This window comes from Microcaecilia unicolor, chromosome 5 (genome assembly GCF_901765095.1).
Source record: "Microcaecilia unicolor chromosome 5, aMicUni1.1, whole genome shotgun sequence".
Lineage (NCBI taxonomy): Eukaryota > Metazoa > Chordata > Amphibia > Gymnophiona > Siphonopidae > Microcaecilia > Microcaecilia unicolor.
This window is the reverse complement of record NC_044035.1, coordinates 132,649,860-132,664,149: the sequence shown is the minus strand read 5'-3', so window position 1 is coordinate 132,664,149 and position 14,290 is coordinate 132,649,860. Positions and strand designations below refer to the sequence as shown.

The following is a 14,290-nucleotide window of genomic DNA, read 5'->3' as shown; positions in this document are numbered from 1 at the left end:
GTACCATGAAATTAAAACTGTGTCGAATCTACATTGTGAATTAGAGTCAGTTGTCCTGGTCTCTTGAGTCATTGGCCCACTTCCCACTTTCCTTCTTGTGGGATTTTGGCGTTCTTCCACCTCAGTGGACTTCCTCACCCTGAATACATTTTTTTAACTTGTTGAAACAAGTTAAAAAAAAATGTATGATTTTAAGTTATGGTTTCTATCAAATATGTATGGTAGAACGTAGTCAAAAATTAGTATTAAGATGACAATACAGTGATAAATTGCAATTTAAAAATGAGATATTTGGGTCCTGTATTTATTGAATTTTCTACATCTCTTGAATTACAGATTCACTTACAGCAGTTTTTTTTTTAAGCTATAGACCTTGCCTAATATGAAACCATTAGATATTGATCCTACTGTAGTCTGGTGTCCTCTTCTGAAAGAACTGAGCTGAGCTTTTGTCATTAGAGGTTCACTCTGAGAAGACCTGTAAAAACAATATGCTAATTTACTACTTGGCTTTATGTCATTTTCCATACTGGACACTAACTGTGAGAAGGTGGTGCCATACTTCTCTTAAAACAAAATGTCATTATGAAGAGGAAAGGGGTCTATAAAATCTTCCAGAGAGATGGAATCAGTTACATTGTAGTAGTGTCTAGGTGATAACTTGTTGGCTTTAAAACACTGTTTTCTTTGCTAATGCTTGTCTCTGGTGGTGTGTATTACATTTATTGTGTTCAACTTATAACTGATTGAACCAATTGCTTTGTCATTTAAAAGCAGTGTTCTCCTTCCCCCGTCCCTATATTTCTCAGTCAGTTTGTCTCTCTCCCTTTAACTGATCTTCAGCCAGAAGTACCTCCCACTTGCTGCAGACTGAAAACTTGCATTGAGTATGGGGATGTGTTGTAACACAATTTTTGGCTGGTCATAAGAGTCCAACTCCTATCCCAATGCATCCTTCTATTTGCAGCCAACGCTATAAGTGATGTACTACAGTACATTATTTCTGTGGGCCCACATTTTAGTATTTCCACCCTGTAGCCTTGTGTGTGTTTGTTTAATTTAATCGGAAGCTAAGAAAATGAATTGCAGAGTCCCAATATTCTTTCTTACCCCCTGTCTCCGATCATGGGTTAAGCCAGTCTGCAGGGGCATAGACAAGTCAGATTTTCAGTATTTCTATGATGAATATGCATGAGAAATTGGCATACAAATTTTTTTATACATATCAATTAAGGGTATTCTCAAAAACCTGAGCCATTTGCATCTCTGCTTTTCTTTCCCCCACCTCCAGAGGGCTGCCTTTCATAGCTTCTGAATTAGGTGCTAGTGAAGCAAAGTCTAATTAATGACCATGCACATGAGATCAAAAGTTGGAGGAAGAATGACACGTGAAAGATATACTTCACAGACCATTTTCCCTCTCGTCAGTTAACATTTTTTTTTTAAATTTTATTTATAAGAATTTAATTTTACAAGCACTAATTTGCCAGAAATACAGACAAAATCAGGTAATTATAAACTCTTCCTTAGACCACAAAATAGGGAGAGTGAAACAAGACAAGGAGATCAATTAAACAACAATAAACAAAGAAAATGTGGTATTAACCTGATTATCCCCAGTTATTTATTATCTGAATCATTATTCCACATTGATCATCTGGTTGGCTTCTTCAAACCTAAAATGATGTATAGTCAATTTATTTTGTTGGCAACATATTTATTGTCCAATATTAGTGGAAATAATACAACTGATTTCATTTTTTCTCTTTTAAAACCAGAAATTATTTAACAATACAAACACTTGAGTCTCTAATCCAATTCCCACTGATTAAGGTAATCCCAGTTTCACAGGCTTCACTCCTTTTGAATAAATATACTAAGAGGAATCATTTCAGAGGAAAAAAATTTAGGAGTCATACCCGGAACTCTGGGAAAACAACAATCTCGATATTAATCATCTGTAATAATATTCATTTTGTTCAAATTTTTCTGGTCTATTATCATCTTCAAAATCTTAACCATTTCCTATTCCTGTAGAACTTAATTTGCCGTATCAGTTTTTCATTCTCAAAGGATTCAATTAGATTATCCATGTGGCTCACTAATAAGATTATATCGGAAGCAAACTTATTTACTACCACCGTTAGGTCCTGGAGTGCCTTCCAGATGATATTCAATGTAACCTCCACGGGAGCCAAAACCTCCAAGCTGATAGCTCTTGCGGGTTTAGGAGTGGCACCGCTGACACGAGTTCAGCTATAAATGACTTCCGTTTCAGCATACACTCCTAACTCACTCCTCCACTCCTTTGGACATGGTGGTTAAATGATTCGGGAGCGATGAAGTTGTTTCCAGGTCCAAGAGTGTCGCCGCTGCTTCGCCGGCGCTAATCAAAGGTCTCACCAACCCAGTCATCTGTGGGCAGCTCGTCACACAGTGGTCCCACACTTGCTGCACAGGGGACAAAGCGCTGGCCATTGGCGGCTGACCCCCCGATTGTCCCCTTCCTCTCAGTTAAGGTAACTGCAATTGCAGAGAGGAAATTTCAAGTAAACAAAGACAAAACTTCAGAGGTCAGCTGGGCCGTTGAGTGTACGAGCTTCAGGTCGCCATCTTTTCACTCTCCCTAATTGGGACACTCTTTCTCTGGTTTCTCCTCAGAGGCCTGTCTGATATGGGTAACCCTTCAGCATAGCCCTCTGAGTCATTGAAACACGGAAGCCCCTCCACCACTAACAAGGTGGTGTCCCTTCGGAGGGGAATTTTCTTCAGTTAAAAATTTTTAAAAAGTATATGCTTTGTGGAAATTATTTTGCCAGGAGTCAGAGGTATTTTTGCTTTTAAACTACTGTTTAAAGTGTATTAGGCAGATATTTTATTGTCCTGCAAAGGTTGATTTGTGGGGAAATGGTATTTCTGTAGTGAACCTACTGCCTTTTGCCTCTGAAATATTGGAGATCCTATAGGGGCTATGCTGAAGTCCAGTATACATTATGATGGGACATACTTCCTGGATTACAAATAAGCACTTATTTTTTTTTTTTGCGCATAAGTGGACTGACTCCTTTCTTCCATTGCAGGGCAGTGCTGTGTCAGCCCAAAAAAGAACCAGGAAGTTGCTCGGCCCTCTTGCTGCATTAGGGAAAGCTACTTGAAGTAGCGGCTGTTTTTAGCAAGGAGGTTTAATAAACAGGAGTAGAAGTGAGCCTATCTAGTCCATTGTAAGCAAGGAAGCCAATTTGGACAGTCTTGAGTTTCCCCTTCCCAGCGCAGCCGTCATCCCTGTTTAGTCTGCTGCATCCACATTGTCGTTTTTTTTTTATTGTTGGTCCATCTGAAACATCAACCTGGCCTCCTGCTTTAGGCTTTGCCTAGCTGCTATTGGGATCTGTTGTTCTCAGCACTATATTGATTAGCTTATATGCCATCAGATTTCTCTTTTTTCCATCAAACATTGCTAATTCCTCCCTTCCCCCCCCCAAGCAGTTTGAAACTTAGTGGGTGTGGCCAGTGCCATAGCGAGGGCTAATGGCACCCGGGGCGGGTTGCCGCTGCGCACCCCCCCCCCCCCCCGGGTGCAGCACGGCGTGACCCCCCCCCCCCCCCCCCCCCCCGGACCGCATTCTTACCTGCGGGAGGGCCGATCCGCCCTGAGTGCACGTCACTCGGCGCTGCGTCGGCCCCGCTGGTTCCCTGCTCTCTCTGCCCCGGAACAGGAAGTAACCTCTTCCGGAGCAGAGAGCAGGGAACCAGCAGGGCTGGCACCTCCCGAGCGCGTGCACCCGGGGCGGACCGCCCCTCCCCCCCCCTTCCTAAGCCACTGGGTGTGGCTGGTGTTTCTGCTGGGGAGAAAACTAATCAACATTTGAGCAAACAGCTTACAGAGAATCTACCCTGTTCTTCTCATACCTTTAATGACGATTGTCATTGCTGCATAATGTAAGCCACATTGAGCCTGCAAAGAGGTGGGAAAATGTGGGATACAAATGCAGCAAATAAATAAATATCCTTGGATTATTTGCCTGTCACTGATTTGTAAATAGTTTCACATTCTGTAGAAGTGTCCCAGAAGGGCATTTTTTTTCTCAAGTATTTTAACTGTTTCTGATATTTGGCATAAACATACTGACAGCATCCTGGCCTCACCACCTGTTATACTGGTAATGTCATTAGAATCTTCTGGATCAATATTCAAAGCGATTTAATGGCTTCTGGCGACTTAAATCGCTTGTTCGGGGCTACCCAGTCATTTTCAGCGGCACTTAACCAGTCAGTGCCACTGAAAATGTTCAGTTAGCGCCTGTCTCAAAACTGGCTATTTTGGGAGCATTCCGGGGGCGAAGTCAGCATCTGGCCAATTAAGTGCCAATATTCAGCACTTAACCAGCCAAAATAACTGCATAAATAGGACTGCATAAAAGTCCTCTTTTTATGTTGTGCTCCATAGCTGGTTAAGTTCTGAATATCACACTTACCAGCTATGCTTTAGTCGGCTCTGCAAACCCAGAAATTCAATGCTGAAGCCCAGACGTGGCCTGGCATTGAATTTCTGGGCAAAACACTGGTGACTGTCAGCAAAACATTCAACACCACTGGCTGAATATCAGGTCCACCATGTCACTCACTCATTTTTGAGTGTAGCCTAATCTGTATGTTTTGCTTTCTATTAACTTTGTTTTCTAACCAGTAATTTATAGTGTCAGGTCTTGATATTTCTGTCAGTTGAGGCTCATAACTATGGATTTCATTTTACCTTCATCATATCATATTACAATTTTGTTTTAAACTGTGATTTCAATACTTCCTCCAGAACCTACTGGCCTGGTGACCTTCACAAGACAGAGCTTTCAAGTGTTTCCTGAATGGGAGAGGTAAGATGTACAATTTATATTAATTTAACAGTGTCGGTGGTTGAGCATATCATTTATTTGTTCTGTCACTCGTTCCTGAACTTTATGGGAGATTCATACACCAGTGACTAGAAGGGTTTGATGCATGTATAACTGCCAGGACTGTCTCTGTATAGTGCTAGAAGTTACCTATTAAACTAGATATATAGCCAACATCTAAACCACAAACTTGCCACAAAATTTGACTTACCTCAAACCAAAGCAATATAAGTTCTTTTTTTTTATCTTGTGAGGTACATTTTAGAATATTAAAAAAAAAAAAAAAACTTCCCTACTTCACATTCATCTTCCTTGTGATGTCTGAAGCAGTTAATGAAAAATTGGATGTAATAGGCATTACTGAGACCTGGTGGAAGGAGGATAATCAGTGGGACACTGTCATACCGGGGTATGAAATATATCGTAGTGATAGGGTGGACCTGGTCTGGTGGAGGGGTAGCATTGTATATTAACAAGAGCCTTGACTCAGATAGATTACAAATTCAGCAGGACACAAATCACACCCTTGAATCATTGTGGGTTGAAATTCCATGCATAAAAGGGAAAAGGACGGTGATTGGAGTGTACTACCGTCTGCCTGGCCAGGATGAGCAGGTAGACACAGAAATGATAAAAGAAATCAGAGATGCAAACAAAATGGGCAATGTGATAATAATGGGTGACCTCAATTATCCAAATATAGACTGGGTAAATGTAGCATCGGGACATGCTAGAGAGGTACAATTCCTTGATGAAATCAAGGACAGCTTCATGGAGCAGCTGGTGCAGGAGCCGACGAGAGAAGGAAAAATTCTAGACTTGGTCCTTAGTGGAGCGCATGATCTGGTAAGGGACGTTATGGTACTGGGGCTGCTTAATAACAGTGATCATAATATGATCAGTTTTGATATCAACCTTGAAGTAACTATACACAGGAAGTGAAATACATTAGCATTTAACTTTAAAGAAGGAGACTATGATAAAATGAGGAGAACAGTGAAAAAAAAACTTATGGGGGCAACTGAGAGGGTAAAAACTGTACAACAGGCATGGACGCTGTTCAAAAATACCATCCTGGAGGCCCAGGCCAAACATATTCCACAAATTAGAAAAGAAAGACAGAAGTCCAAAAGCCGGCGTGGTTGAAAAGTGAGGTGCAGGAAGCTATTAGCGCTAAAAGAAACGCCTTCAGAAAATGGAAGAAGGAACCGTCTGAAAATAACAAGAAGAAGCATAAGGAGTGTCAAAGCAAATGCAAGGCACAGATAAAGAAGGCCAAGAGGGATTACGAAAAAAAAGATAGCATTAGAGGCAAAAAACATAGTGTAAAAATTTTTTGGTATATTAAAAGCAGGAAGCCGGCAAAAGAATCGGTTGGGCCGCTGGATGACCCAGGGTTAAAAGGGGCAATCAAGGAAGACAAAGACGTAGCGGAGAGATTGAATGAATTCTTTGTTTCGGTCTTCACCGAGGAAAATTTGGGTGGGATACCGGTGTCAGAAATGGTATTTCAAGCGGACGAGTCTGAGAAACTTACGTCACGGTAGACCTGGAGGATGTAATGGGGCAGTTCAGCAAACTGAAGAGTAGCAAATCTCCTGGACCGGATGGTATTCATCCTAGAGTACTGATAGAACTGAAAAATGAGCTTGCGGAGCTACTGCTAGTGATATGCAATTTATCCTTAAAATCGAGCGTGGTACTGGAAGATTGGAGGGGGTGGCCAATGTAACGACAATTTTCAAAAAAGGTTCCAGGGGAGATCTGGGAAATTATAGACTGGTGAGTCTGACGTCGGTGCCGGGGAAAATGGTAGAGGCTATTATTAAAAACAAAATTACAGAGCACATCCAAGGACATGTATTACTGAGACCAAGTCAGCACGGCTTTTGTGGGGGGAAATCTTGCCTGACCAATTTACTTCAATTCTTTGAAGGAGTAAACAAACATGTGGACAAAGAGGAGCCGGTTCATATTGTGTATCTGGATTTTCAAAAGGCGTTTGACAAGCTACCTCATGAAAGGCTACAGAGGAAATTGGAGGGTCATGGGATAGGAGGAAATGTCCTATTGTGGATTAAAAACTGGTTGAAGGATAGGAAACAGAGAGTGGGGTTAAATGGGCAGTATTCACAGTGGAGAAGGGTAGTTAGTGGGGTTCCTCAGGGGTCTGTGCTAGGACCGCTGCTTTTTAATATATTTATAAATGATTTAGAGATGGGAGTAACTAGCGAGGTAATTAAATTTGCTGATGACACAAAGTTATCAAAGTCGTTAACTCGCGACAGGATTGTGAAAAATTACAGAAGGACCTTCCGAGACTGGGAGACTGGGCGGCTAAATGGCAGATGACGTTTAATGTGAGCAAGTGCAAGGTGATGCATGTGGGGAAAAAAGAACCCGAATTATAGCTACGTCATGCAAGGTTCCACGTTAGGAGTTACAGACCAAGAAATGGATCTGGGTGTCATCGTTGATAATACGCTGAAACCTTCTGCTGAGTGTGCTGCTGCGGCTAGGAAAGCGAATAGGATGTTGGGTATTATTAGGAAAGGTATGGAAAACAGGTGTGAGGATGTTATAATGTCGTTGTATCGCTCCATGGTGCGACTGCACCTTGAGTATTGTGTTCAATTCTGGTCGCCGCATCTCAAGAAAGATATAGTAGAATTGGAAAAGGTGCAGCGAAGGGCGACTAAAATGATAGCGGGGATGGGACGACTTCCCTATGAAGAAAGACTAAGGAGGCTAGGGCTTTTCAGCTTGGAGAAGAGAAGGCTGAGGGGAGACATGATAGAGGTATATAAAATAATGAGTGGAATGGAACAGGTGGATGTGAAGCGTCTGTTCACGCTTTCCAAAAATACTAGGACTAGGGGGCATGCGATGAAACTACAGTGTAGTAAATTTAAAACAAATCAGAGAAAATATTTCTTCACCCAACGCATAATTAAACTCAGGAATTCGTTGCCGGAGAACGTGGTGAAGGCGGTTAGCTTAGCAGAGTTTAAAAAGGGGTTAGATGGTTTCCTAAAGGACAAGTCCATAAACCACTACTAAATGGACTTGGGAAAAATCCACAATTCCAGGAATAACATGTATAGAATGTTTATATGTTTGGGAAGCTTGCCAGGTGCCCTTGGCCTGGATTGGCCGCTGTCGTGGACAGGATGCTGGGCTCGATGGACCCTTGGTCTTTTCCCAGTGTGGCATTACTTATGTACTTTCTAATTCTCATAAAACACCCAAGACCATTTGTGTTAAAGAGAATCTCATGAAGGTTTTAACACATACTGTACAATAAAACAGATTTGTGCTATTTTAACTGTAGCATGCCTTTAACATTTGAAATTAGAAAGCATATTTATAGTATTCTGAAACACAAAGTTTGAAAAATTGTGTGGGAGTTTTTAGCTCTCTTGTCTAATGACAGCCACTTTTGAAATTAGAAGGCCTATGTTGTGAAACTCAGTCCCACTTAGAATATGTCATTTTCAAGATACTTTACATGTAATTTTTTTTTGTCCTCCTAACTGTTAAGTTGCATTGGGGGGGTATGTGAAATAAGCAGATGCAGCTTATCCAGTAATACAGGTGGCTAACCTTTTGTAAGCGGATTTATCCTAGATGTACCTATGTTGTGAAACTCAGTCCCACTTAGAATATGTCATTTTCAAGATACTTTACATGCAATTTTTTTTGTCCTCCTAACTGTTAAGTTGCATTGGGGGGTATGTGAAATAAGCAGATGCAGCGTATCCAGTAATACAGATGGCTAACCTTTTGTAAGGAGATTTATCCTAGATGTATGTGTATCCTCTGTTTTTCTTGTGAGGTAAATTTTCAGAGACTATTTGGATAGTGCCACTGAAAATCCACCATTTATCTGGATAAATGTCTGTGAATATCAGGGCCCCAGTCTTTCAGCTGCTTAAAACAATGTGTATGGCTAACATAATATGTGCAAACTTGGCCACTTAAATAAAGATGATCTGGGTTTATATATTTGGCTGACATTTGTCTTGACTCCTTAAAAAACCTTCATTGGACCCTACCTGTCCTTCCACTTATCGCCCCATCTCCCTCCTCCCTTTCCTATCCAAGATACTTGAACATGCTATTCTTGATCCACTTAAATTTGGCTTTCACCCCCTTCATGCAACTGAAACAGCGCTTGCTGAAGTCGCCAATGGATCTGTTCCTGGCCAGATCCAAAGGTCTCTATTCTATCCTCATCCTTCTCGATCTATCTGCTGCTTTTGACACTGTTGATCACAGCCTACTCCTTGATACGCTGTCCTCACTTGGATTTCAGGGCTCTGTTCTTTCCTGGGTTTCTTCTTATCTCTCCCAGTGTACCTTTGGTGTATACCCTAGTGGATCCTCCTCTACTTCTATCCCACTGTCAGCTGGTGTACCTCAGGGATCTGTCCTGGGACCTCTTCTTTTCTCCATCTATACTTCTTCCCTTGGTACTCTGATCTCATCCCATGGTTTTCAGTATCATCTTTACGCTGATGACTCTCAGATCTACCTCTCCACACCAGAAATCTCAGCCGAAATCCAGGCCAAAGTATCAGCCTGCCTGTCTGACATTGCTGCTTGGATGTCAAAGCGCCATCTGAAACTAAACATGACCAAGACTGCGCTTCTTATCTTTCCCCCTATACCAACCTCTCCTCCTCCCCCATTCTCTATTTCTGTGGATAACACTCTCATCCTTCCTGTCTCATCAGCTCGTAACCTTGGGTCATCTTCGACTCCTCCCTCTCCTTCTCTCCACATATTCAGCAGACTGCTAAAACCCGTCGTTTCTTTCTCTATAATATCAGCAAAATTCGCCCTTTCCTTTCTGAGCACACTACCAGAACCCTCATCCACACTCTTATCACCTCTTGCAACTTGCTTCTCACAGGTCTCCCACTAAGCCATCTCTCTCCTCTTCAATCTGTTCAAAATTCTGCTGCACAACAAATATTCCACCAGTGTCGTTATGCTCATATTAGCCCTCTCCTCAAGTTACTTCACTGGCTTCTTGTCCGTTTCCACATACAGTTCAAACTCCTCTTATTGACCTATAAGTGCATTCACTCTGCAGCTCCTCAGTACCTCTCCGCTCTCATCTCTCCCTACATTCCTCCCCGGGAACTCCGTTCACTGGGTAAATCCCTCTTATCGGCACCCTTTTCCTCCACTGCTAACTCCAGGCTCCGTTCCTTTTATCTTGCTGCACCATATGCCTGGAATAGACTTCTGAGCCAGTTCGTCAAGCTCCATCTCTGGCTGTCTTCAAATCTAAGCTAAAAGCCCACCTTTTTGATGCTGCTTTTAACTCCTAACCCTTATTCACTTGTTCAGAACCCTTATTTTATCATCCTCACTTTAATATTCCCTTATCTCTTGTTTATCCTCTTTGTCTGTCCTAATTAGATTGTAAGCTCTGTCGAGCAGGGACTGTCTCTTCATGTTCAAGTGTACAGCGCTGCGTATGTCTAGTAGCGCTTTAGAAATGATAAGTAGTAGTACTAGTTGACTAGATTATAAGCTCTGTAGAGAAGATACTGTCTCATATGTATTTGTATAGCACTGTTGTGTATTTAATAGTGGTACAGAAATTATTAGATTTTCAAAAAGTATGTATGTAGATAATTTATCTTTGTCACAAGTAACTTTCCACTCTGTCCCATTTACTTCACAGAAATCTATCCACCTTCACCTACTCAAAAAAAATTCAGTTTGGAGATTGCTTTGTTCTATACAGGCTTTCAAATGAACATGTAGCTTCTCAGACTTCTTACTGAAAATATTCCCCTATATATGTTATATATGAGACATGTTTATTTCTGTAATGTATTGTGGCAAAAACATATCCTATAAAAAAAAGTCACAGAATAACAGTGGTGCTGGTAATACCTCTAAACATTTTCATGGTTGTCTTTCTTTTATCTGTAGTGCAGTTAGTGCTTGATAAATGGATGCCGAGACCTGGAGGGCATTCAACAGAAGGCATTTTAGAAGGCAATCCGTTTAAGTAGTCACTTGGGGTGAGGAACTGATGTTCCATTCCCTTGGCAGTTGCAGCTTCAGTAATTTGATTTTGCAGAAAGAGATCGATTTCTGGCAGTTATGATGGTACTGTGAATTGTAAAGGAAATGAACTCAAGTTAGTGGGATGGCTAGAGGGCAGACATGTAGAAGATAGTGAATGACATAGCTTTTGAGAAGAGACATGAAAGAAGTATTTGTGAAAAGGAATGAACTGTTGTAGATGTTTTTTTAAATTTTTTTTTTTTTTTTTAAGTTAATAGGAAATTCCATAGCGTCCCCTCTGGACAGGTCCAGACAGATGGGTTATGTATGTCTACCAGCATGGGGTGACTGAGAACTTCAAACCTCAGAGATCCTATATCTAGCCTGTGTGGATGCCAGAGAGCCAGAATTTTCAGTCTCCAGCAGATGATAGATATGCATGACCTGTGCAATCTGGTCTGGTCAGGTCATGTAGGCCTTTAGGGGTCCCTGCTTTCTTGGGGGATCTCAAGAGGGGAAACTGGACCTTAAAGGTGCCCAGTTTTTGTATGGAAATGCAGCGGTCAGTAATTGTGGCAATACGTTCTTCATGCCACTGGATCTCACAGAGGCTTATCTTCATATTCCCATCTGGCAAGGGCATCAGAGATTCTTTCATTTCACTGTTTTGGCTCAACACTTTGTTTTTTGCACTCCCTTTTGTCTTGGTGATGGTACCACATACATTTCCCAAAGTGATGGGTGTTATGGTGGCTGCTCTCAGGAAGAAAGGCCTCTTAGTTAATCTGTATCTGCACAATTGGTTGATCAGGACAAAGTCCAGCCGGGAGTGCAACAGGGCTGCTACTCGAGTGATATAATTCTTGGAGTCATTGGGATGGGTGGTGAACCTGTCCAAGAGCACCCTCAAGCCCTTGTGTTTGGTTCAACTCACTCTGCAAGGTCATGTTTTCCTTCCTGCAGCCAGAGCTTGTGTCATGTTCGTGACTTTTTTCCCTTGGGTTGTGCTCCTCTCGCCCTATGGTGGCCAGAACCGGTGACTGCCATAGGCTTTCCAGACTTTTTTCATTCCGATCCAGATATTTTAGCCTTCCAGTCTTGTGTGGAAGTTTGGCAGCTAGCCTCACCTGTAGCTGCCTTGTGATTGTTGCATCTGAGCGCAGCTGTGATGAGCTTATTAGCCACCTGGGAACTTGCTGCCTTGGCCTTTGCAACGTTTTGCTTTGGGTCCAGGTTAGTGTTGGTGCAGTGTGCACTTTTGACTTATGTGTTTAGCTTCCCTGCTTTTTCGTTGTGGCTCCTCTGCTTTCCCTTTTGGTGCTGTTAGAAGCACTTCTGTTTTTGCTGTTAGAGGTACTTCTGGTTTTGGTGCTGTTGGAAGCACTTCTGCTTTCTGCAGTTAGAGGTACTTTTGGTTGTGGTGCTGTTAGAAGCACTTCTGTTAGTTTGGTGCTTAGAAGCACCTTTGTTTGTGTGTTTAGCTTCTCTGCTTTCTCCTTGTGGCTCCCCTGCTTCCCCTTGGTTAGTTTAGTGCTGTAGAGCACTGCTGTAGCTTGGTGCTTAGGAGCACCTTTGTTAGTTTATGTGTTTAGCTTCCCTGCTTTCTCCTTGTGGCTCCCCTGCTTCCCCTTGGTTAGTTTAGTGCTGTGGAGCACTGCTATAGCTTGGTGCTTAGGAGCACTTCTGTTAGTTTAGTGCTTAGGAGCACTTCTGTTAGTTTGGTGCTTAGGAATTCTTTTGTTAGTTTGGTGCTTAGGAGCACCTCTCTAGTTTAGTGCTGTGGAGCATTTCTGTGGTTAGGTGCTTAGGAGCACTTCAGTCTGGTTACGCTATAGGAACACTTCTGAGTTGCTGGGTTTCCCAGCTTTCCCCTGGGGGCTTTCCTGCCTTTCCTTTTGGTGCTTGGGAGCACTTCCGTCTTGTCTTGGCCCTGTGTTCCTGGTTTGTGCAAGCTTGCGTGGTATTCCAGGGTCAGAGGTGGTCCCTCAGCCCTAGTCCCATTCCTGGTCCTGGTACTGTCAAGCTTGTTCTAGTATCCCAGCCCCTGTGTTATCATGTATCCGGTAAGTCCTGCCGGCCGCTTGAACCCAGGGGCTCAACTCCTGGGGAACAGTGGCTAAGTGCAGGTGAAGCAGTGCAGACCAGTCCGGTGTGTTGCAGTCCAGTGCGGACCAGTCCGGTGTACTCCAGTCCAGTGTGTTCCGGTCCGGTGTGTTGCAGTCCAGTGCGGACCAGTCCGGTGTACTCCAGTCCAGTGTGTTCCGGTCCGGTGTGTTGCAGTCCAGTGCGGACCAGTCCGGTGTACTCCAGCCCAATGTGTGCCAGTTCAGTGTGTTCCAGTCCAGTGAGGACCAGTCCGGTGTCCTCCAGTCTAGGGGGTTCCAGTCCGTGTGTTCCGGCTCGCTGGGCGTCGCCTGCAGCCCTTGCCTGTGCCGGTGTGCTAGCCCAGTGTTGGTTGGTGGGTTTTGCCTGCTGCTGTCGCTCCTCGTCAGCAGCCCAAGAGCTCACGTTTGCTCCAGAGCCCGTCCCAGCGGACTCTGAACCTGAGAACTTGACAGCTTGGAAACTTCAGGATCAAATACAGGCTCTTCTGGCGTCCATATCCCCACATGCGAAGGCTTACATGCAGGTATTAGGCTCCATGGCTATAATGCTGGAAGTGGTACAATGAGTGCAAGTTCATATGAGATCTCTTCAGGAAGCCCTGTTGTCCCACTGGTCTTTGCAGCTCCACAACTTGGAATTGCAGCTTCCACTTTGTTACCAGGTGGGCAGCCATCTACGCTGGTTGCTTTGCACATACAACCTGGAAAAAGGAATAAGTTTGAAGCCTCTGACATTGGACACGAGCCTCAGCACCTGGGAGGTACATTATTTGGGGCAAGTAGCTCAGGGACAGTGGTTGAAGGAGGAAACTCAGTGGTCCATCAATCGGCTGGAAACCAGAGCAGTTCATCTGGTCCTGCTCTCCTTTCAAACCTTGTTGGATGGCAGGACAGTACATCTGATGTGTGACAGAGCAACTGCAGTAGCGTATGTGACTTGTCAAGGCAGAACCAAGAGTCGCTCGGTGGCAAGAGAAGCAAACTCTGTTCATGATGTCACACTTCTTTGTGGTTCATGTGGCTGGCATGTAGAACATACAAGCCAGTTACCTGAGCAGGCATGTGCTGGACCCAGGAGAGTGGAGCCTGGGTCTGAACTCCTTCAGCCTTATAGAATGGACTTGGGGTCATCAGGTGATGGATTTGATAGCTGCCTCGGAGAATTCAAAAGTGCCCAGGTTCTTCAGTCGTCATTGGAACTCAAGGGCGGAAGCTGTTGATGCCCTTGTTCAGAACTGGTCTCTGAACGGCCTCTACATGATTCCT

General features: G+C 43.4%; 1 protein-coding gene across 3 annotated transcripts in view; it reads left to right on the top strand.

Moving 5' to 3' along the window:
• Positions 1–14,290, top strand: part of PARG (poly(ADP-ribose) glycohydrolase) — a 496,940-nt gene that overhangs the window by 289,820 nt on the left and 192,830 nt on the right. For all 3 annotated transcript variants that reach the window (XM_030203287.1, XM_030203289.1, XM_030203288.1), the window contains one exon: positions 4,811–4,871. In XM_030203287.1, the coding sequence (XP_030059147.1) occupies positions 4,811–4,871 (61 nt within the window). The remainder of the gene's footprint in view (positions 1–4,810; positions 4,872–14,290) is intronic.